The sequence below is a fragment of the Podarcis liolepis genome (assembly GCF_965112155.1).
Source record: "Podarcis liolepis genome assembly, chromosome: 1".
Lineage (NCBI taxonomy): Eukaryota > Metazoa > Chordata > Lepidosauria > Squamata > Lacertidae > Podarcis > Podarcis liolepis.
Genome location: NC_139554.1, coordinates 93,152,998 through 93,175,340, shown reverse-complemented (window position 1 = coordinate 93,175,340; position 22,343 = coordinate 93,152,998). Strand labels below are relative to the sequence as shown.

Below are 22,343 nucleotides of genomic sequence, written 5' to 3'. Positions count from 1 at the left end.
GTGATATTTTATGGCCACTTAATGCAGCCAGATGGAAAAATATTCTTCAAGAATAAAAATACCTGCAATTTTCCCTACCTTGTCTCCATTGTAGTGCAGAATTTCAGCCTTCCATTATAATCTCTCTTTCTGAACCTATGCTTTTGTTAAAAAATAAATAAAATTACCAAGCAAGACCACAGATATAGGTTCCCACTGTCTCTTCATTGTATTTACTGCAATGACAGGAGAGTCTGTTACAGGACAGCAGTAGGGAGGAAAGGGGGGCAGAATTCCCATTGTGTCTGAGCATACTTTCACTGCATTGGATGCCATCCATTTTATATATTTAACTCAAGTGCTTACCATTTTTGGCTGGTCATGCTAGCAAAGCCAAAATTTGCATTTTCCATATTCCTTTGCTTTCCCTGCTGGCTTGATGTCAGCTTCCCAATAGTAGCCAAGGGTGTACATATCCTGATATATGTATGTTATCTCATAGGCCTGGAACCTCAGTAACATTTTAGGTGAATATTTAACATGGTGCATATCATTATAGTTGTTTCTGTTCCAGCTTATGGTACTTCTTGCTTTATGTATACGTACACTGTTTCACAACTCAATCTAGCACTAAAATATAGAAACATTTTAAATGAAGTAAATACACTGGATATACAAAAATGGCCAGAAGCACTTAGTAAGGTAAGAATGACCATTGCATTTTTAAAAGGTTCATATAGCAATACCAGTGAAACGTCACAGTTGGAATCTTTGGCATTATTTGTTTTCCCACAGTTCAGAACCCCATATAGTATCTCTATAAAGGCCATTGCAAAACCCACAAAATAACATTTCTTAGCAAATTGTGTATAGCTTGAAGACTAAGATCTTGTACTGATCTTAGCATTCTCGCTTCAAAATTATGATCTGATGTTTTTCAGGGCTGTGGAGTCGCAGGCTGAAGGGCAATGTTCTCCCCCAGATTCTCTTTGGAGGCGATACAGTGAATTTGAATTGTTGAGGAATTATTTGCTAGTTAACTACCCACATGTTATTGTACCACCTTTGCCAGAAAAAAGGGTAAGAAAATGTTGCAACTTCATCTCATTCTGTTTTTCCATCTTTCTTGACGCAATATCCACACTAGCATTCATTCAGTATTGTACTAGGCTGGGGTTTTTTAAAGCAGTCTTTTGGGGTTGCCAGTGTGGAGTCCATGGGAACAATGATACCCTTGTAGATTTTCCCTGGCAAAGACTCTGTGCCTCCCCACCACCATATATAGACATGCTTACTGCCCCCTTTTGTCCTGTGGTGTGGATGGGTACTGTGTTTTATTCTAAAAGTACATATGACTAAATGAAGAAGTTGGAAGAGCAACACTATTTCCCACTTCCTTTTTCAGCTTTATGTGCTTTTTAATGCTTAGATCAGGAATTGAACACAAAGCTTGGTAATCTGTGGGAGTTAGGAGGGAAAGGGGAGCAGTATGGGAAACAGGTGAGAAAAATGGAGAAACCAGGGGTAGCAACCAGGGGTGCCACAGGAATCAAAGGGGGACACACACACATGTACATACATTGGATCTAGTAAAACTGATCCTCTTGTATTATTATTTTTTACAAGTTTCTCATCAGACCACCATTATATCACACATGATTTCTGTTTCCATTGACCAAGCTGTAAAAAAATCATGGATCCAGTGCTTTTCAGTGCTGCTGTGGTGCAAAAATGCAGATCCACAGCACAGATCCTCAGTTTTACTAGGAATTCTCTCAAAATCACCATCAACTCATAGATCAGATATATGGCTATAGATGTATTCTGTGATTTGATGGTGGTTTTGTTGTCATCCAATGTAAAATAATAATAATGATCACTTATGCCTTGCATCATTATTGTTTTATTACTGACACATTTTTATTTTGCTGTCTACCAACATAAACCTTAATTTGGTGGTTTTTGGGTGGACTCCATGTAAGATCACGCAGTACTACTAGTACTCCAGCTTTTACCCAATCTACACGGGGGGGGGGGGTACAAGTGTTGTATGTGTGATTTCTCTCTTTCTGGGGCATATATATGAATGTAAGAGAGACCTGGGTTAGTAGGGAGAGAAGCAGCCAGAAGATGTGATTCTCAAAGCACACACTCAACATGCCAGATATACCCAGGATCCCCAAAAAGCTGGTGACCTCAGAAGGTTGTGAAGATATGTTTACACAAGTATGGGCAGTGCCTAGTGAAATTTCAAGACTGAGGAACTGAACTGTAGCAGCATTTTCAGTCACCAGAGCATAAGGTTTCTGTGCCTTTGCCCCAGAATAAATTATGTAAAGCAAACATAGCTGCTTATATACTTAATTCACATAATTTGTAGAAATGGAAAACATTATCTTAGTGTGAAGTATACACAATCATGCTCTTAACACATCCCCTTGTTTCACAGGCAGAGTTTGTTTGGCATAAGCTAGCAGCAGATAACATGGATCCAGATTTTGTGGAAAGAAGAAGAATCGGCTTGGAAAACTTCCTTTTGCGGGTGGCTTCACATCCCATACTTTGTCAGGAGAAGATTTTTAATGCATTTTTAACCAAGGTACCTTAATTCTGTCTGCAGGATTAAAAAAACCAAACTTTTCCACCTTAATTCTAATTCATGATAAATGCATCAGATTATGTAAGAATTGTGGGGCTTTAACTCAATAATGGAGTGCATGCTTTGCTTGCAAAAGGTTCTAGATTCAATTGGTGGCTTCCCTTTGAGTAGGAAACACCTGTGTGAAGTTCTGGAAATCTGTTGCCAGTTAGTGTAGAGTCTACACTGACTAGAACAGATATTTGGGACTTCATGCAGGACTCTTTCTCAGCCCTGCACTGTTGGCAATACTGAGTTAAGTGGACCAGTGGTCTGACAAGGCAAATATCTGCATTGCTCTGTCTGAGACCTAACAACTATAGACATCGAATAGAAGCCTGTTTTTTGTTTAAAGCATGAAATATTACTTCTACTCATGTTCATGTTGTTTACTGATTTATTTTCCAGTCCACTTTTAAGGGATAGATGTTTTATTCCCCTAGTTGCTTGGATTTGATCCTTCAGTTTAATTAAAAAAATAAACATTAGTGTAATGCACTTCAACTCATAAACTGATTACTGGATATGGTTAATGAAATTTGTCAGGCCTTGTTCACCTGCTGTTGGCCTCTGTTGCCTCTCTTCTGCTGTGCTGGAAATGGCTTCTTCTGACCATCAAGCAGGTATCTCCTTTAGCAACAGTACGTAAGTGAATACTACATGGACATACTGGAGTGCTGCTTCTGAAAGTTTCCTGGACTTTTTGGAAAGGAGATAACTTTGTTTCATTTCACCTTTAATTTGTATACCATCTTTCTATACTGCTATACACAAAGCGGTTTACAAGCTGAAGAAAATATGCAACAAAGATCGCACATCTTATAACAAAAAAGTCATAATGAAAGCATAAATTTAAAATAAAGTATATCAAATAAAGTAATATTCGGTAATCCATTAGAATATAATAGAAAACGATAAAATTAAATATCAGCAAATAATAAACAGAAATTCACTAACAATTACAATAAATAATTACTAAACTATAGTCAATTTAAAAACAGCAAGTCACACTGCATAAAATGCCACAGTACATACAAAACCAAGTAAGAAGGATCAAATTGAAAAACAAAGACACACAACTTATAAAATTGTTGGGGTTTTTTGTTTTTTTTAAAAAATACCTTAAGTCCTCGTTTCTCTTCCCAGCAGCTTCTCCTGTTCTTAAAGTCATAGTCTGAAAACGTCTCCTAGGGTTGAAGGGTGGGACAAGGCAGGTGGGAAAAGCCATTGCCTGATGACCAGCAGTGTATTGGGCAGCATAATGTAACAAGAAAAATCTACTGTAGCCTTTTGATAGTTGAATTTGAGTAATGGAAGCGCCCCATTTTCATCTTGTTCTGTAGTATATCAAATCCATATAAATAGCCGTCCAGTCCTGCCTGTTGAAAGATTTTCAGGATTGTTTATTGCATTTGCCCTGTAGGCAAAGCTGAAGTGTCTCAATGTCATAACTGAAAAAGGAGGGCTGCTAGCCTGCTCTGTTATTTTTCTGGTGATTGGTCTTTTCTAGCTGTTGGGAAAAGGGTGAAGTGGGAAAGCTTAACTGCCACAGAAGTAACTGGATAGAGCAATAGTTTTCTGTACACTACTGTGATATTTTAGAATGTGAGCAGTTGATAAATCTTTTAAAATAAAAATATCAGAACTGGCCATTAACTCTTCTCTTCCTGAGTGTGACTCGTTTTTTGCATGGAGCCACCAGAGAGTCTTCAGGTTTCTGAACAGGCATTGCTGGAATGTGTTTTATGAGAATAATGAAGGAAGTAATACATATCCTGGCTCTTATACCAGACTGGTAAATACCCATTTGCCTACTCATATGAAGTGGGTAGAAATTGATTCCAGGTGACAGATAGGAAATGATTGTAAATTGGAGCAGAGGTGGGTTTTTTAAACAATTGGTAAGCATGAGCAGATGGGATAATGAAAAGTTCTGTGGACTGGTAGCTCTTGTGGATTTATTTGCAAGCCTGTCTTATATATGCAGATGCCCATTTATTTATATAAACATTTCTATCCCGTTGTCCTAGTGCCCACTCAGGGCAGCTTACTGTAGCTTAAAAACACAATACAGTAAAATGATAGCACTTTTTTGTGTTGGACCAGTGGTGTTACAGAGGCAGCACTCACACATTTATAATGCATTGAAAAATGAAATTGAAATTAAAGTTGAAATGAAATTTCCATTTCTAGGAAGGTGGATGGAAGGAGACAGTAAATGAAACAGGATTTCAGCTAAAGGTAATTATCTCTTTATTATAATGTGTGACATTCTGTCAAAGGGTAAGCCTAATTTGCAGCTTCATAATTTAATGTGAGGGGAGCAATATTCAATATTTTGGTAACTGAAAGTTATGGCATAATATTGTAAAGAGATTTGAAGAATAGAATTGTAGAGTTGGAAGGGACCACAGGGGTCATTTAGTCCAGCCACCTGTAATGCAGGAATTTTTCGCCTAACGTGGGGCTCAAGGCCACAACCCTGAGATTAATAGTCTCAACTGAGCTTTCCCATTTCTGTTCATTGAAGTTTTGTGACGTAATAGCTAGGCCTCTATACTCAAATGTAACTTGAAATATTGTTGCAATAACTGCTTCTAGTACATTTTTAATCACAAGTAATACCATATTTTATTCTGGTGATAATCTTCTGAAATGTGTGTTTTAAATTTATTTAAGTGAATACAATTAGTGTCTTGTGTGTTCTTCATTAGGCAGATTCTAGGTTAAAAGCCCTTAATGCAACATTCAGAGTGAAAAACCCAGACAGGTAAGTGTGTTGTGTGTGTTTTTAGTTTGTGTTGCAATTGGGAGTTGCAGTTAATGTGTAAATATTTTTTATTTGCTTACAAGGCCGCCTCCTTGTTGATATTCACTCTGATTTGGTTTGGTTTGGTTTATTACATTTCTATGCCGCTTTTCATTCAGATGAATCCCAAAGTGGCTTACAAACAATAAATAACAATAATATGATAGAACATAATAGAACATCATAAGTACAGGATAAATCATACAGAATAATTAAAAATAGCAATAGTATAGTAGTCTATAACAAAGCAACAACTAAAACAAGCTAAACATCACAATTAAAGCAAAAGTCATATGATTAACAAATCAATATGACATTTATAATCTATAAAAAATATTAACAACATTAACAAAATAGCAAGCAAAAGATGAACTAAGCACTGTTAAGTTCATACACACACTCTCCCACCCCCCTGACTGGAGGGTAGGGCAAGGCAGGTGGAAAAAGCCATTACCAGCTGGCCAGTGCAGAGTCTCTCACCACTCACAGCTGTTCCTTGGGCTAGAGGTGTCTCTCTCCCTTCACTCTTGGTTTATTGACCCTATCTCCAAAGAGCACCCAATGTAAATTTGAAAGGTGATCCTCATTCCCTTTCCCAAATCCCTTGGGCTTCTTCTCTGCCCTCTCCCAACTCTTTAAAAGAGTGTTGTTGTTCTTTTGGTTTACATACGGAAAATGCTCCTGCATCCCAGTAATAATTTCCTACACATGCATCTCTCCCTTTCCTCCCTTGACATATGTCCACCCAATGATAACTGTAAGCAGGTAGGCTTTCTAAATGTCATAGTATGTCATTGAGATGCCCACAGTATATCCACTAATAAATCCTTATGCTTTCCCAAAGTAAAGGGGAAAACCCAGGGGTGAAAGGAATAATGCTGTAATGATGCAGCTGTAAGTCCAACTTTTGCTTTATTGTGAGTAGAGTATAGAGCATGCAAAAATATGTAAGTGCAAGTGGTGTGCTGATCATTGGCCATACTGTTTGGGGCTGACGGAGAGCTGGAGTCACAGCAGCAATTGGAGGGCCACAGGTTCCCCACCCTTGTCCTATCCCTACTGGGAGTAAGCCCAATTCAACTCCATTGGACTTCTGAGTATACATGTATAGGATGGTGCTGTAAAGCTCTTACAAATTTGATATTTTTTCATGGCTGATTTTGGGAGCCCCTCATTTATGCTGCAACTCAATATTCAAATGACTTCATGACTAGTTAAAATGATCACTCACAAATACAACCAACAAATACAAAACAGAACTTTTCCTTCTGCTTTAAGGTTTGGTGGCTGGCTATGGCTCTATTTCTTTCCATGTCTTTTGCAGAGGAAGTAGACTTTGAGGAGAAGGGCTTGGGAATTTTGACTGGTAAAAAGATGAAATGTTGTCATAACTAAAATATTTTCAGCTAGAGTCTTTTTGATTTAATAATTTGAAACTGATTGCTAATGAGCATTTCAAAATATTAGCTGTTGCAGTTGTTCTTGAACTAAGCACAGAGCTCTTTCTGTCCTAAGCAATGACTAAGAGGGATGATGAAAATGTTGTGGCCTGCTGATGGAAAGAAAAGAATATCTCAGTGATGCATTAATTAAACTCTTTTCTTGCATCAGAATCTCTCTTTCCCTCCAGTCACTAACAGTTTAAAACAAAATCTGCCAAGCTCAAAGCTTTTTGTTAGTTTCCTTTACAACTCCAGCAGCTACTTTCCAAAAAGCAAATGCAGAACATGGCAACATATTGCATGATGAAATTAGTGTCTCTGCTTGTGTTGGCTGAACCATGTGCTGATAAAGGCAATGCTCTCTAATTCCCTTCCATTCCCTAGACCACTTTTACATTTATTTCAGCCAGGCTTGCTTACTCTTTTTCAGTTCTCTTTGTCCCCTGTTGCTGTAAGAATGGGAAATTGGACTGTAGTTAGTCCTTTCCCTTATATTTCAAATGCTGGCAAAAACCCAAAATCAACAAACTCCAACTGAGGGGAGAATTCTCTCATTTTTCTGATATATTAATCTTGCACGTGGTTAACAGTAATGGTAGCTATTTTCAGGCAATGAGAATCATTTGTTTAGTGTGGAGACAGATGTGGAATTGTTTTAGAACAGTAGGGCTAGCTGTACAGTATTTTCACTGAGTTCCGTACAAACATACAGTGTTCTTTCATGAGCATGTAGCTGAAAGCTGGTACTAGATAGCACCTGTGACATCAACCACACACTCCTTCCTCCCCCACCCCATACACCAAAGTCACAAAGTCTATGCCTTTGCTAAAGTTCGGGCCTTGTCATGTTCCTGATGATGGGGCCAACCTCTCATCCTTTATTTTTGGCAACTTTTCCCATAGCAGTGGGGCCTCCAGCTTTAAATTGGAACAGGGAGTTGCTGGTCTGTGTTGGATGTGCCCCTGAGACTTCCGCACTTAACCCTCTGTGTCTCTTCTTCTCCTCTCTCCTGCTGCAGTTGGCTTTGAAAAAAGTTTTCTGTTGAATACTTTTTTTCAAGCCTAATTGCAGTGTAGTGTTGGGTAGAATCTTGACAGGTTGTGCAGCTGAAGAAAGCACTGCTGTGATAGATAACATTTCCTGTGGTTCCTGAAACCTTTGGATTCTGTTGGAGCATGCTGTGGCAGTATTTACAGATGCACTGTAAGCCCTTCCTTGCCATAGCTGAGTAAGTTGAGGGAAGGGATGAAATCAGTAGTAGCAAGAGTCAAAACAAGCCCATGTCGAGCCGAGTCTAAATTTTGAAGGACTCTGCGTCCAACTCTGCAAGCGCTCATGAATGTGTACTAGCAAAAATAAATTTTGAGACTTCTTTTTTGAGAGTTCCAGCAACACTACTTCTGACTGCTCTTAAATTCTTACATCTGCCTGCACCCTTAAACTACTCATTTTGCTGAGACGCAGTTGCACTTTGAAAACAGCTAACGTGTCCAAGCTAACTATCTTCCATCAATTTTTATTAACTGTGTTTGCTCCAAGAAGCATTCCACAGTCAGCACTACTTGGGGAATGGTCTGATCCCCCCCCCTTTTAATGTGGTCATTATCTACAGAACCGTACCAAAAGCACTTCTGAAAAAGGGTTTGAGAAGGGCCAATTTTTTCTGTTGATAGCTGATTTTTATGTTCCTGTATTTTTTAACTGAATTCACCATGTTGTGAATGTGCAGTCCTCGCTTTGCACTGGTAGCTTAAGTCACACATTGTAGTGTATTGTTTTCCATCTTTCTCAAACTGCTGAGGTTTGTGCTTGAAATGTAATATTGCGCCTAAATGAGGGTACTACATTTCATTCCAGTATCTCTTTGTCCAAATAAATTGTTTTACAAGCTGACCAAATGGAATACTGAACAGACTAGTGGTTAAACAAGGCCTCGTTTTGCTCAACCAACTCTTCCTTGCATTAATAAGAGTTCTGCCAAATCCTTACTTTAGCTGATGGCTGCTACTTCAGGAAGCTAGAGATAATTCTACTTAAACAAGTCAATCTTTTCCTTAAACTGTTCTATTCTGAAGCTGTCATACAGTTTATGGCAGTTTGTGTTCCTGATTGCTAATGATCTGCTATCTGTTTTTGCATTCCCAGGAGATTTACAGAACTTAAACACTACAGTGATGAGCTGCAGTCTGTCATATCACACCTTCTGAGAGTCAGAGCTGTAAGTGTTTCCTCTGTGGATTCTAATGGAGAGTAACATTTATCAACATTGGTTAAAGTACAATAAAAGAATCCATCTATCCCTTGTTGATGTGCAGCTGATTTGATTGTAGTGCTAGGTTTTGGAAGTGGCCATTTATTTTTCTAAAAAATGTGCCTTTGCTTTGTGTCCCAGAATTCAAGAAATAGCGAGAAGTTGGAAGAACAAACACATTTTTAAGTGTGGTTCTCTGGTGTGAGGGGTAAAAAAAACCAGGAACAATTTCACAAATTAAAAAAGTGGTGCTCAAAAATGGGATGCCCCTTGGGAGGTGTGGATAGTCAAATACTTTTTTGTGTGTTTCCCAGTTATATTATTATGGTTTCCCCACCCCCACCCCACATATCCATTGTACTGTGTATAGTGGTCAACCTCTTAGATTTGCTTTGATCCCTCCCATAAGAACATCATACTGTGCTGTGAGCGCATGTGCCCATTTTTCCTCTTTAGCTTGTTGTGGGGCTGGGGAGAAGATTTATTTCAGAATAAACCTCTGCCTTGTGTTCGGGGGAGATGTAAGGAATTGTTTGGTTTAAGTGTAGGATCTGATATCATGGGTCTGAAAAATTAAATATAAAATTGCTGACCTACTTAAGGCAGTAACTAATAAAGCAATTCTGTTAGCACAAGGACTTCTGGTTGTGCAACAGAACTTCCCCTCCTATCCCGATTGCCCCTTAATCTGTTTTCAGGTTTCCCTCAACCCCCCAGAGCAAATTTGGGAAGGGTGCTAACAGTACTACTTGGCTGGATTCTGCCCATAGTCTCCATGTTGCCTGTTTCTGTCTTAGGCTGTTTATTAGGGACTAGTAAGTAGCTGATATAATTCTGTTATTCCAGAAAGATCAGTTTGTCTTGAAAGTGAGCCAGACTTCAGTGCTGGGCATATTGTCAAAAATTACAATTAAGGCTGGCAAAAAACTCACACCTGATACATTACAGAAGAGTCAGCAACTATTTTGCAAATGCCATCATATCCCGTCCTGATATCCTTACATTTGCAGGCCATGGACCATTTGCATAACATTGTAATTCATTTTTTTAAAAAAAATTGACAAGATTTTCTATTAATGGTGTCTTCAACCAAACAAAGCAGGCATGTTGTAAAAGAATATATTTTGGTGGATCATGATGGGATTGGAACAATGAAGAGAAAGCAATTCAAATAAGCATTTTCTTGTTTGGGTAGAGACCAACAAGAGAAGAGAAAATAAAATTCTTGCCCCCTGGTATTTTATTAATGTAATTCAGGCTAGCATTCCAGAAGGAAAAAGTGGAATAGAGCTTTGTTAATGTGAATATCTTATATGGCACACTTTTCCTAGAACGCTTCAATTAAATAATATGTCTGGAAAAACTGACCACTGCTTGCTTGCTTTAGAGAGTGGCAGATCGGCTGTATGGTGTGTACAAAGTCCATGGGAATTATGGAAGAGTTTTCAGGTAAGATATGAAAGCAATTTACCCCTTGACCGAGTGAGATTTTATTCCCACCTCTCCAATTCATATTGGACAAAATCAGCTATAAAAAAACAAAACTATAAAACAACTTTTTAAAACAGGAAAGCAGTAGATAAACAGTCAAGAGGTGGTGAGGGGAGACAGACAGTGAAGTTTTTAGCTGGTATCAGAATAAAAGTTGGGGCAGGGGGAGGGAATGGATCTCCTGTCATTGGGAGATTCACACCACAGAAGGCTTCTTTCTTGCATGAAACCTGTTGGAGGGAAGTGACTAGTGGGTGCTTCGCTTCCAGGGCTAATAGAAGCTTGGCCAAAGGTGGAGTGGGGGCATTGTTCATGTTGTGGTCTCAGTCCTGATCAGGTTTTCTCCCTGTGACTGTTAACACCACTTAAAAAGCATGTAATGTAACATCAATGTGTTTAGTATCGCATGCAATTTAGTCTTTAAAAACTCTGTGTTTTGCTCTTGTCAGTAAATGTTGCCGAAAAGCATCTCTTACACCTTTTTAATCGAGTTCAACAAAACATGTTGCTACTTCCAATCCGAGGGTACAAACTGCAGACTGGGCTAGAGCTGAAGTCTCAGGAATCAAAAGAAAAAGTTTCATGACTGCAGAAGGCTAAGAACCACCTATTAGCTCTGTCTGGAAATGCCAACACTGCTACTTGAGTGTCTTTTGTTGCCTCCCACCTATCAAGAAAAGGGAAGCAAGAGGTAGCTTATTAGCAGATCCCCTTTGCAGTACTTTGTCTGTACCTTATTCTGTGCAAAGCCTGGGAGAAAGTCCAGCCACATTGTGACATCATGAAACGTGACTGGAGATCATGAACCTTTTGATCACATTGCATGTGACTTAAATGACAGGTGACTTTTTAGTGCTGTAAGAAACCAACCCACCATCATGACAGTTTCCAAGATGATCTATATTTAGTTGTTTCAAGAGCTGACTGAAGCAATACGCTTTTGTGATTTGTATGCCTGATTGTGAACTTAACTTGGCCATCTTACTGGAAAATTAAAGAATCTGATTCTCCTTTTTGTGTTCTGCAGCTGGCACATTTAATCCACTAGGCTAATTGATTGCAGATGTGCATCTCTGATTTTAGAACTCTAAACTGTATCAGTAGTACTCCTGTAATTATGCTAGATAGAACACAAGATGAACTGCACATTAGTTTTTGGAGTGCTTGGTTTCTTTGCAAGATTTCTGTAGGTTTTCAGTAATCTTACTAAAAATGTTATTGAGATTTTAGCATAAAACGACATACCAAAATAATATAAGACGTTAAGAAAATATTACTGAAACTCATGGACAGTAGACACAATGTTGCCAAAAAATAACAGACTATATCAAAGTATGTTTCAGGCTATGGATGAGAAAATATTTCTTTTTAAAATTAAAGCTTTATTCAGGAGGAATTTTAGTGATAACATAAAGGTGAGAAAGAGTGCTTCTCCCCCAACTTTTGGGAAGTCATTTGTTTTTAAGTGTAGTAAAATGACGTGGTGATGCTTTCCAGTTTTAAATGTTCAAACAAGCTTCTTTTGGGGGCCTTAAACTGTTGGGAGTTCTTAAAAGTCATATTTTACATGTGGTGTTTAAGATAGGATAGCATATCTTATAACAGACTTTCACATTTTGCATTCAGAACTACTGCTTGCTCGGAGGAAGTACAGCAGTTTAGCCAAGTATAACTTGGAGGTTTCTCCATATAGATACCACCTGGGGAGAGACTACATACAGGATGCAGCTTATTAACTTTCTCACCCTTCATGTGTTATGTTGTTTCTTATTTAAAGGTTTTTTTCCTTTTCTTTTTTGTCTCTAGTGAATGGAGTGCAATAGAGAAGGAGATGGGGGATGGGCTACAGAGTGCTGGCCATCACATGGATGTGTAAGTATTGACTATCTGAGAGTTGATGGAATCCAGATGGACACATTAAGAAGGGGCGCATGTGTAGGAAAATGTAGTTTTGAGAAGATGGTGTGTTTTGAAAAATAGCACTGTAGGCTGTTCAGTATTTCATTGGCTTTAGCTTTGGACTGCTTCAGAATCTGTTGCATTAAGTAGCCCAAGGAATCCCTGGTGACTTAAAAAGGATTTCTTTTTATTATTATTTTGAAACTGTTGAAGAAGTTGGAAATGCTTCCAGAGTTTCCTTTAAGCTACTATGCCAGAAACTGGTAGAATGAAACCTGATGTTCTCCATTTGTTTGACAGCAGTAGCTGTTCCATAGATACTATATAACTTTATAGGTTTGTTTTTTTAAAAGTCACATCTATTTATTGCCTGAATTTTTAAATGGGTTCTGTAGGATATTTAAAATCTGAGGAATTTTCAGTTATCCTAATATGTTGCAGTTTAAAGCCCTACATGATTCAGACCCCGGGTATCTGAAAGACTGCCTCTTTCCCTACAGATTTGGGTGATGAGATTGGCAGAGGGTGCCCTCTTGGTAGTTCCTCCATCCTCAGTGCCTGGAGACCTGTGAGAGGGCATTTTTTGTGGCAGCCCCTGAGCTGTGGAACTCCCTCCCAACAGTGGTGTGTCTGGCACCTTCACTGTACAGCTTCCAATGAATATTCTTTACCTTGACCGTTGATATCTGAGGTGTATATTGTCATAAATTATACATCTATTTTTAGGACCCACCTTTTTGTGATTGAAAGTTGTTTTTAACTGTTTAAATATTGTGTTTCAATGGTGTAACTCACCGGGGATCTTATGGTGGTGTTAGGGATCTTAATGTAAAATCATCATCATCATGAACAACAACATCATTTAGGCAGAGCTATCAATGTGTTTATTTTGCATTGATCAGTACGGGAAGGTAAAACTTGAGGCTTATTTTCTCTCATTCTGAAGCCCATTGGACTTAAAATGGTGTAACTCTGCTTAAGCAGCAGGGGCTTTGACCATAATGGTGATGGAAGGGGTTGGGAGCTGTGGGCTGCTTTTCTCTCTGGCTGTCTTTGCATCTGTAATGCCTGGAAACAAGAGCGACAGCTGAGGCTCTCAGGAAGCCAGAGCCTGCCTATCAAAGTTAGCTGATCCTCCATCTCAAGAATTATAGTTTCAAGAAGTGTCCCACTGAGTATTCTTTTAAGTGTCTTCAACATTTTGCATCCTGGAAAGCACTGGAGAAGCTTTTTCAAATTGGCAGAACAGTATCCCCTTTCTGGCTGCACTGCAACATTTCTTAAAGTTATTTGGTATAATAATATTTGATCAGTAGGTGAGCACCAAAATTATTCTCCTGCTTTATTGGCTACCTAACATAATGTAATAGTTGTCTTGTAAAATTCAGTTGGTATCTTTTATTTCATATTTTTAGCTGCCTGTTTGACTGAAGAGTGACAGTCAACTACTCTAACCTATTTTATTGGGTTTCCCTCCCTTGCAATAAAACTGCTTTCTTTTTAGCAGGAAATATATTAAGATTTATCATTTTATTGTAGCAATGGCTTGGAAGGCTTTTAAGGAGCATTTCTCACAAGTGCCTTTTCAATATATTTTGTTGTTGTGAGAAATATGTTTCTTGACTAGTACATAATTATTTTACAACACTGATGAAGTTTCAGGGGCTCTTTTATCTGTTATGCTCTCTTTTGGTAGGTATGCAGCTTCAATTGATGATATACTAGAAGAGGAAGAACATTATGCAGACCAGCTGAAAGAATATCTCTTCTATGCAGAAGCTCTTCGGTAAGCATATTAGCATAATTTCTATGATGATTCTAGTTATGTTTAAAGCATTGCAGTTGAGCACATTTGTAAACAGTTTACAAATGTAAAAGATTATTGTGCAGGTGAGTTCAAAAGCTTGCTCATACATGGAATTCTGGAACAAGTTGCTTTCTCAGCCTTTTCTCCAGATCTGTTTGTAATAGGGAAATAATGGGGCTCACATAAAAGTGGTTGTATGGGATGTGACAGAGGTGCATATGGCTGTAAAAGTGAGCTGAAAGCAACATTGAGAGAACAATTCTCCCTAGCATGTCAATTGGATCAGTAATGCATTAATAATGATGATGGGATTATTAAAATTCAGACTAGATGTTGGTTAGGATGTGTATTAAAAATCTGATTTAAACAGATTTTATCTGTATCTGAAGAAGTGTGCATGCACACGAAAGCTCATACCAAGAACTAACTTAGTTGGTCTTTAAGGTGCTACTGGAAGGAATTTTTTTATTTTGACTATGGCAGACCAACACGGCTACCTATCTACTACTGATTTAAACAGTTACACATGAATCTCCTTTATTGAATTATTTTTAGGGCTGTTTGCAGGAAGCATGAACTTCTTCAGTATGAATTGGAAATGGCTGCTCAGGATCTGACATCGAAGAAGCAGCAATGTGAGGAATTGGCGACGGGAGTAAGCCTGGTTTCATTTTTTTTCCACTTTCCTTTCCAAAATCTAGAATTGGAGAAAGCCAGGTTCTTACACTAAATGGCATTAATGTATTGCTTGCTGACAGGAGACTTGTGAAGGGTCTTACTCAAGTTGTAGATCTTAGTAATTTATTTCACAGCGATTTATGCTGTTCATGCAAAACTTCTGTATGGAAAATGTATGTGTTGACCACAAGGGTGTGTTACATGCTGCTTGATAAAGAGCAGTTTTTGAACTTAGAGGGAGGCAGGAGAGAGAGAGGGAGAAACTTTTTACTTTTAGACATTTTAAAATAAAAAAATTCCTTCCAGTAGCACCTTAAAGACCAACTAAGTTAGTTCTTGGTATGAGCTTTCGTGTGCATGCACACTTCTTCAGATACACGTGTGCATGCACACGAAAGCTCATACCAAGAACTAACTTAGTTGGTCTTTAAGGTGCTACTGGAAGGAATTTTTTTATTTTGACTATGGCAGACCAACACGGCTACCTATCTGTAACATTTTAAAATATTATCGAACAACTTCCCTTGTTCAGTGGACTGGGAGGCACCCAGTGCATTTGGATAAACAGGAGTGTTCTGTGTACTTGGTGGTATTGACATCGGCATAGTTTATCTCATTAGCAAGATTTTGAGAATGCACAGTACTGCATTCAGAATACTATTATGGGTAGCTCTATTTGTCTAACAGCATATATGTTTGTGGTGATTGTGAGAATGGAGTTGATCATTTGAGGAAGTCAAAGGGGCATGAAGCTGTTTGTTTGGAATTTAATCACATTTTAAAAAAACTGTTATGGAAGAGATGCGTGTCGGGGAGGAATAGAAAGGAAGATATAAGCCATGGGAAATATTACATTTATTGTAAATCATAAGTATGTATGATATAATCTCCTTTTAATTACTAGTTTTTTATCCCTTACCTGTTTTAAGTCTTATGTGTTCAGTTTATCCATATGTTTTATCATATGTTGGTCTGTGACCAAAATAAAGTTTGATACTGATATTCCCTGACCCTACCAGAAATAGAGCAGTGTGTAGAAAATTAAAACACTAAGATTGAAATCTTGCATATGGTTACTTAAATCTTTCTGAAACAAATGGAGTAGCTTAACTCCCTTTTAACATAAACATTCAGCTATAAACATGGACTACTGAAAGAGGAGTACTTATAATCAAAATTCAGTAATAGCTTTTTTAGAGTTGGAGCCACTGTTTCATTGGTTCATTTCACAGAATCCTCTGAACCATTATTTGGAGGACTGGGGACTTGCTCTCTGCTTCTCTTTCTTTCCCTGCTTCTCATTTCTGCTTAACATTAGTTTGCCAAGCTAGCCTAATTCGTCCAACTATAGTTGCTCAGAAATGGAGCAGGCAATTGGCTCCAGAGATGGGAATGTGTAAGCCGGCAGTATATTCTTGGTCTGAGTTGTACCGTGCTGCATTAAGTAATGATATATAGTTAAAAATAAATAAATCTTGATTTAGGTTTAACTGTCTGTCTCTTTTAGACAGTGTGAGATCCAACATGGTGTCATTGTTAAGAGTGTCTGACTTGGATGAGGGAGGTTCTAATTCCCCCTTGGCTGTGAAGAGCACTAGGTGTCCTTGGGGCAGTCAGCCTAAACTGCTTCACAGGGTGGCTGTGAGGAAATCAGGGTTTGGAAGAACCAAATTTGTCACTGAGCTCTTTGAAAGACAGCTGGGATAAAAATAGAATACATTTTATATGCAGCTTAATATTTTGAAGTTATGTGTGCCATATAAGCTTTCCTTATCCATGTATTTGGGCACCTTCCCCTCCAGAAAAGCAAATTTCCTAGAATACATGTTTACTGTTTTCAGACTGTAAGAACATTCTCCTTGAAGGGAATGACCAGCAAGCTGTTTGGCCAGGAAACACCAGAACAAAGAGAAGCAAAGATAAAAGTGCTCGAAGAACAGATACGTGATGGAGAGGAGCAGCTCAAAGCAAAGAATTTAGAAAGCCGGTAACTGTTGATCATGTTTAAAGAAAATGTAGATGTGAAAGTTATATTTGTGCAAGCTGACAGTATGCTGCCAGCATCTGACTATCTTTGGAAATTTTGGTTATCTGTTAAATGCTAAATACGAGGGAAGCAGCTATCTGGGATCTGTCACACAACTTTTATATATTTCTGGTGTTTATGAGTTTTTGCAAAATCTTTCACTTGCAAAAAGAACATATTCAGTATTAGTCAGAGTAGCCCTATTGAATAGTATGACTTTCGTTGGCTATCACTCCACATTCTTAGCTACTGCTCGTGAGAGAAAGCTGAACACTTTCAAAGCATGTTTCATGGTTTATTGTGTGTGTTCTATTAAGATAGTAATACATTTAGCAAGCTGGCTTCTCTGTCACAGAACAGAATACAAACATAATGCTTCTTCACACTGAGAAAACTTGGTGACTAAAAAAATCCCTTTGAGATTTTATAGAAAACATAGGTAGCTTCCTATTAAGGTTAGATTTATTAGCAGGCTACTCGTGAACAAACAGAATGATCTTTTGCTAGGAACAAAAATCTTAGGAAATAAGTGCTGACATTTCCAAAACCAGTGTATTTGTTGCAGAGGAAAACAGCTTTTACGATTTCCTGTGTAAGGATTGCAGCTAAGAAGATCAATATGCTCAGTGTTATCTGTACATCTTAGTTTAAAAAAACAAAAATTCTGCACCCAGGGAAACCAGGCTTCATGCCAAGAATAGTGGATTTCTCTGTGACCTGCATGAATTATGTAAATTTTGTGTATTTGCATAGGTAGCAAGTTCTTAGCAGAATTCTCCCCATCTTTATTATTGTGCATAATTCTGGCTTTGTTAGGCGTGAGGTGAGGAAAGGAACTGTATAGGACACTGAAGGCCCCCTCCTTCAGCAGTCCCTCTGGCTTTGAAAGCTTCAGCAGATGTTTCCCAGACACTTCCAAACAGATCTTTGCAATCACAAGCAAATTTTGCTTTTAAAAATGAAAGCTGAGATTCTCAGGAAGCTGGAGTTCTACTCTCCCACAGAATTGCAGCATACACATGACCCTGAATAATCTATTCCATTTAATGAAGGGCAAGTTTGTATTTTACTTTTGCCATGCAAATTAATAGATGCTGTTCAGGTCTGTGGGGAACATGGCTTGGTGTTGGATTCAGAGAGTAGGCTTATGCTCACGGAATATTCATCACAGAAGGGAGGGTGCTTCTCATTAGTCCCGTCCCCCCCTGCAACTTATTGTGCCCCTGAAAATCTTCTGTGGAGGATTGGAAAACTCTTCAAAACAGAAGGGAAGAATGCAGGGAGAATTGACAAAAAATGCCTCCTCTTCCATCCCCACACACCTTGTTCATTTCACAGAACTGTCACTTTGGATTGCAACCCCTTTCCCTGAATGGAAAGTTGTGTCTGAGAGCCTCATAAGGCTGGGAAAGGTGCAGAAAATGACAACTATTGTAATTGAAAAGCTGGAGCAATCTATTATAAGGAAAGTTTGCAATGTTGTGAAGTATATATTATATATATATTATATTATATATATATATAAAATTATGCATGGTGTGAAGAAAGTGGATGAAGAGAAGTGTTTCTCTGCCTCTCACAATATTAGAACCTGGGCTCATTCAGTGAAGCTGAATCGTGGAAGGCTCAGGACAAACAAAATGAGGTTTTTCACACAGCACATAATTAAACTGGAATTCACTATTGGAAGATGTAGTGATGAGACCAACTGGGATGGTTTTAAAAGGGGATTAAAATTCTGGCTGTTTATTACTTCCAGTATCAGTCAGTGTGCTTCAGAGCCTTGGTTGTCGGGGAGCATGAGCCAGGGAGTGCTATTGCATGCATGTTCTGCTTGTGGGCTTTTCATAGCCATTTAAATGTTTACGCACTGTGGGAAAAGAATGCTACTCTATGTAGGCCTTTGGACTGATCAGTAGACTTCCAAGGTCCTTGACACAGTTCATCTGGAAAAAGGTCTGACAATGAAAATCTGTCAGGTCATAAGAAGTAGAAGAGGGGAACAGGTTTTGTTTCCACCACAATGGAGTGTATTATTGCAGCCCCTTTTCTTTCTTGCATAGGATGAATGTCTACCATTCATTTCTATTCAAGAATGCAAAGCTGATACAGTTAAACCATGTAAGTATTGCCTCCAAGCTTTGGGGTCTTGGTTGGATGATACCTTTTTGATCCACTGAACAGTTTTGAGTGTTTGGATGAACAGTCATTGGTTATAGATAGATATTGACTATTATGCATACTTGCTGTTCATAAAATGTTTAGAGACATTGACACTTTGTGTCAAAATGATTGGGAAATGCAATCTGGTCACTGAAAAAGGCACCAAGTTTTCAGTTTAGAAATAAAATACTTAAAATGTTAACTCCCATCAGCTGGCCAGTAAAACTATTCCAAACTTTCCAAAGAACAAACAGTGCAGAATACACAAGAGGGAACTCCTGGAGACCACCTTGCTTATTTCCTTCCTCCCCCCACCCCTTCACCCATATTTGTATATTTAGACACTAAGTTGTATTTTAATCCCCAAGGCTGCTTAGGAAATAGTTTCCACATTCCAGAATCCACAGCAATAAAATACTTCCGTGAAAGGTTAAAATTCCAAGTAGCAAGCTGCCCAGATCTCCATCTGAGCCTCGAGCAGTAAAAGAAGCATCAGGGGGGAAATGCATTAATTACATGTAGTCATGTGGCCCCAAAATTTTAATCCAGTATTTTAATCCAAAAATTTAATCCTGTATATAAAACTGATCCCAGTTGAGCTAATTGGAGAATCTGGATTGATAATTAATGACACATTAAATTGATAAATGCACAAATGCAATTAGTGAGCAAAGATGAGAGAAGGAATCCTGAAAAAATACTGAAAATCACAACCTTTCTTGAATATGTCCCCTTCTCATGAGCAGCTACAGTTGCTTCTCACATTGGTGGCAATTGTTCATCCAGTAAATAACAGGATTGATAGCTTGGGCTTACATGATGCAGGCAATTTTTGCACTAATTTGTTTTCCATTTATTGCAGTGACTTTATGAAAAGTGCCTGGACTGATATTGAACGCTTCAAAGAGCAAAAGAACCATGACTTGAAAGAGGCCCTGATAAGTTATGCTGTAATGCAGATCAGCATGTGCAAAAAGGTAAGTCTGTTGGACTAATGTTTTAGACTTGGGAATCACAGTATGAAGATTTAATACATGTTTCTGCCCTCAGGAAGGGAAGCCTCAGGATACTCCTCTCTGCATTACTCAGTAGCCTGCTTCCACAGCCCTATTCTGTTATGCTCTGGGGGGAGGAACATTCTGTTTGTGCTTAAGCTTAGAGCATGCATTACATGATGAATGTAAGATTTGTGCTCCTCCATCATGTGTAAAATTCCCAGGATTTTTAAGTGGAAATGGATGCATGGATTTGGGTAGTTGATTCCATCCAACTGTCAGCTTGAAAGCTCGCTTCAAAACCAGCATTTTCTTTGTTTTTTTTTCTATTTCCTATGAAGGGAATTCAAGTTTGGACAAATGCAAAAGAATGTTTCAGCAAGATGTGATGTATGGAACTCAGTCCTTCGTGGCAAATTGCCAGATAACAGAAGCACAAGTGCATGAACATGGATACTAAGTTGCTACATTATTAAACCATGGAATTGGTGTATTTGTGAAAGTAGGGCACAAAGAATTGGTCTCTGTTCCTTGATGGCCACCTTGTGGCTTCTTTTGCATGCAGTAGCAAATTGAACATTGTAGTTCTCTCTTGAGGTAAGGCTATAAGGAGGATCCAAGTTGGCTCCAATGATTACATAAACTAAACTGTTCAACATACTAGGCTCTTGAACCACCAATCTTTGCACTATGTAAATCATTTCCAGGTACCCCTTCTTCATATGTTGCTGTTTCACAATTGTAATGCTATAAGATATGCTGATGTTTTTTCCATTATTATTTTTTGTCATGGCACAAAATTATGTTTTCAAAGTTTAAGCATCATCTGTAACATAACACATGCATTATGCATCTCTGAAGAAACATTTTTCCAAAAAATTAGCTTAATTTTTATATCAAATTTTTAAACAGTGGGAGTGCTCCATACAGTACAATGTGGTGTTTCTGTGCTTGAATTTAAAACCAATAGAAATCTATTATAGAATTTCTCTAATTGCCAGCACATGATTGAACAATTAGCACTGAATAGTTACTGTTACTGACCTCAGTAAAAATGCTTAACACCAGCTTTAAATTTACTCAGCATCATCCATTAGGTTAAAAGTATTTGGTTCTGCATCAATGTGTCTTTTTAAGATTATGCTGAACATAAAATTATTCCCCTTGTTGAATAGTAACAGCGTTCCACCCCACCTGGAAGAACACTATTAATCTGAATTGCTTTTGCTTACACTTGTAGCAACATAAATGTGAATTGCATTTATATGTATATGCATCTGTTTTGTTTACTGCACTCATTTTGTCCAGATTTTTTTTTGAAAGGGAAATGAATAGAATGAATTGTTTGGTGTCTTCGCTGGTACAGTATGTTCAAAAGCAAGGTTGCTCTTGCTCGCTCTGAATCTTAAAATGCAAGACACTAATTCCCAGCTGTAGGAAAGATCTAATGCACATTTGCTCTTCTGCATAGGAGTCTTTAAAATGTCACTTGAGTAAATCTGGAATCATGCCAGACATAATTGTAGCAAAGCTTCTGAGATTAATAGTATTCATTTGTCAAGTATGCATTTAATTATTTTGGATGATAACACTGTATTAGTTTACATATTCCAAAAAGAACTACTTAATCTGTTTATTTTCCCCAAATCAGATCTTGTTTCTTGCTGCAGTTATAAAACCAGGTTTCCCGAGTAAAATGTTTTCAGTTAAATTGATGTAATTTTTGATGTGTGGTTTTAAAGGTTAACATCTTATTTTAAGAATGGTTTCATCTTTATTGTTTAAGTGGTAAATTCAGCCACCTTAAGATGAATATATCTATTGCCAATCATTCCATTTCAAAGAACTGTAGAATCTGGGTCCTAAAACTGAGTAAAAACTTGTACATTCCAAAAAACAATAAGCAGCTACAAAGTTAGATTTTTCTAGTAAACTTCCTAGAGTAGTCGTGCCTTAATTTAATACCACTAGGCACTTGGAGTCAATATTTTCCATGCACTTGATCTTCCTAGTGCCTTCCCCTATCCCGCCCCTCTATTTCATAAGCTGTATAACTTAAATGTATTAGTATGCCTTTTTCTTGCTAACTGTATTAAATCTGAGAAGGGATCAAAAGGTTGTTGTATGCTTTGTGCCAAATGCTAAATAAAACTACACTTTATTA

At 38.0% G+C, this 22,343-nt stretch overlaps 1 protein-coding gene across 1 annotated transcript in view; it reads left to right on the top strand.

The window, feature by feature from the left end:
- SNX4 (sorting nexin 4) overlaps positions 1-22,343 on the top strand; it is a 29,374-nt gene extending 7,031 nt beyond the window's left edge. The window contains exons 3-14 of the mRNA XM_083490711.1: positions 921-1,059; positions 2,429-2,578; positions 4,811-4,858; positions 5,332-5,387; positions 9,015-9,087; positions 10,508-10,569; positions 12,418-12,483; positions 14,207-14,296; positions 14,873-14,972; positions 16,837-16,982; positions 20,047-20,161; positions 20,521-22,343. Coding sequence (XP_083346837.1) covers positions 921-1,059; positions 2,429-2,578; positions 4,811-4,858; positions 5,332-5,387; positions 9,015-9,087; positions 10,508-10,569; positions 12,418-12,483; positions 14,207-14,296; positions 14,873-14,972; positions 16,837-16,982; positions 20,047-20,161; positions 20,521-20,568 — 1,093 coding nt within the window. The 3' untranslated portion in view covers positions 20,569-22,343. The remainder of the gene's footprint in view (positions 1-920; positions 1,060-2,428; positions 2,579-4,810; positions 4,859-5,331; positions 5,388-9,014; positions 9,088-10,507; positions 10,570-12,417; positions 12,484-14,206; positions 14,297-14,872; positions 14,973-16,836; positions 16,983-20,046; positions 20,162-20,520) is intronic.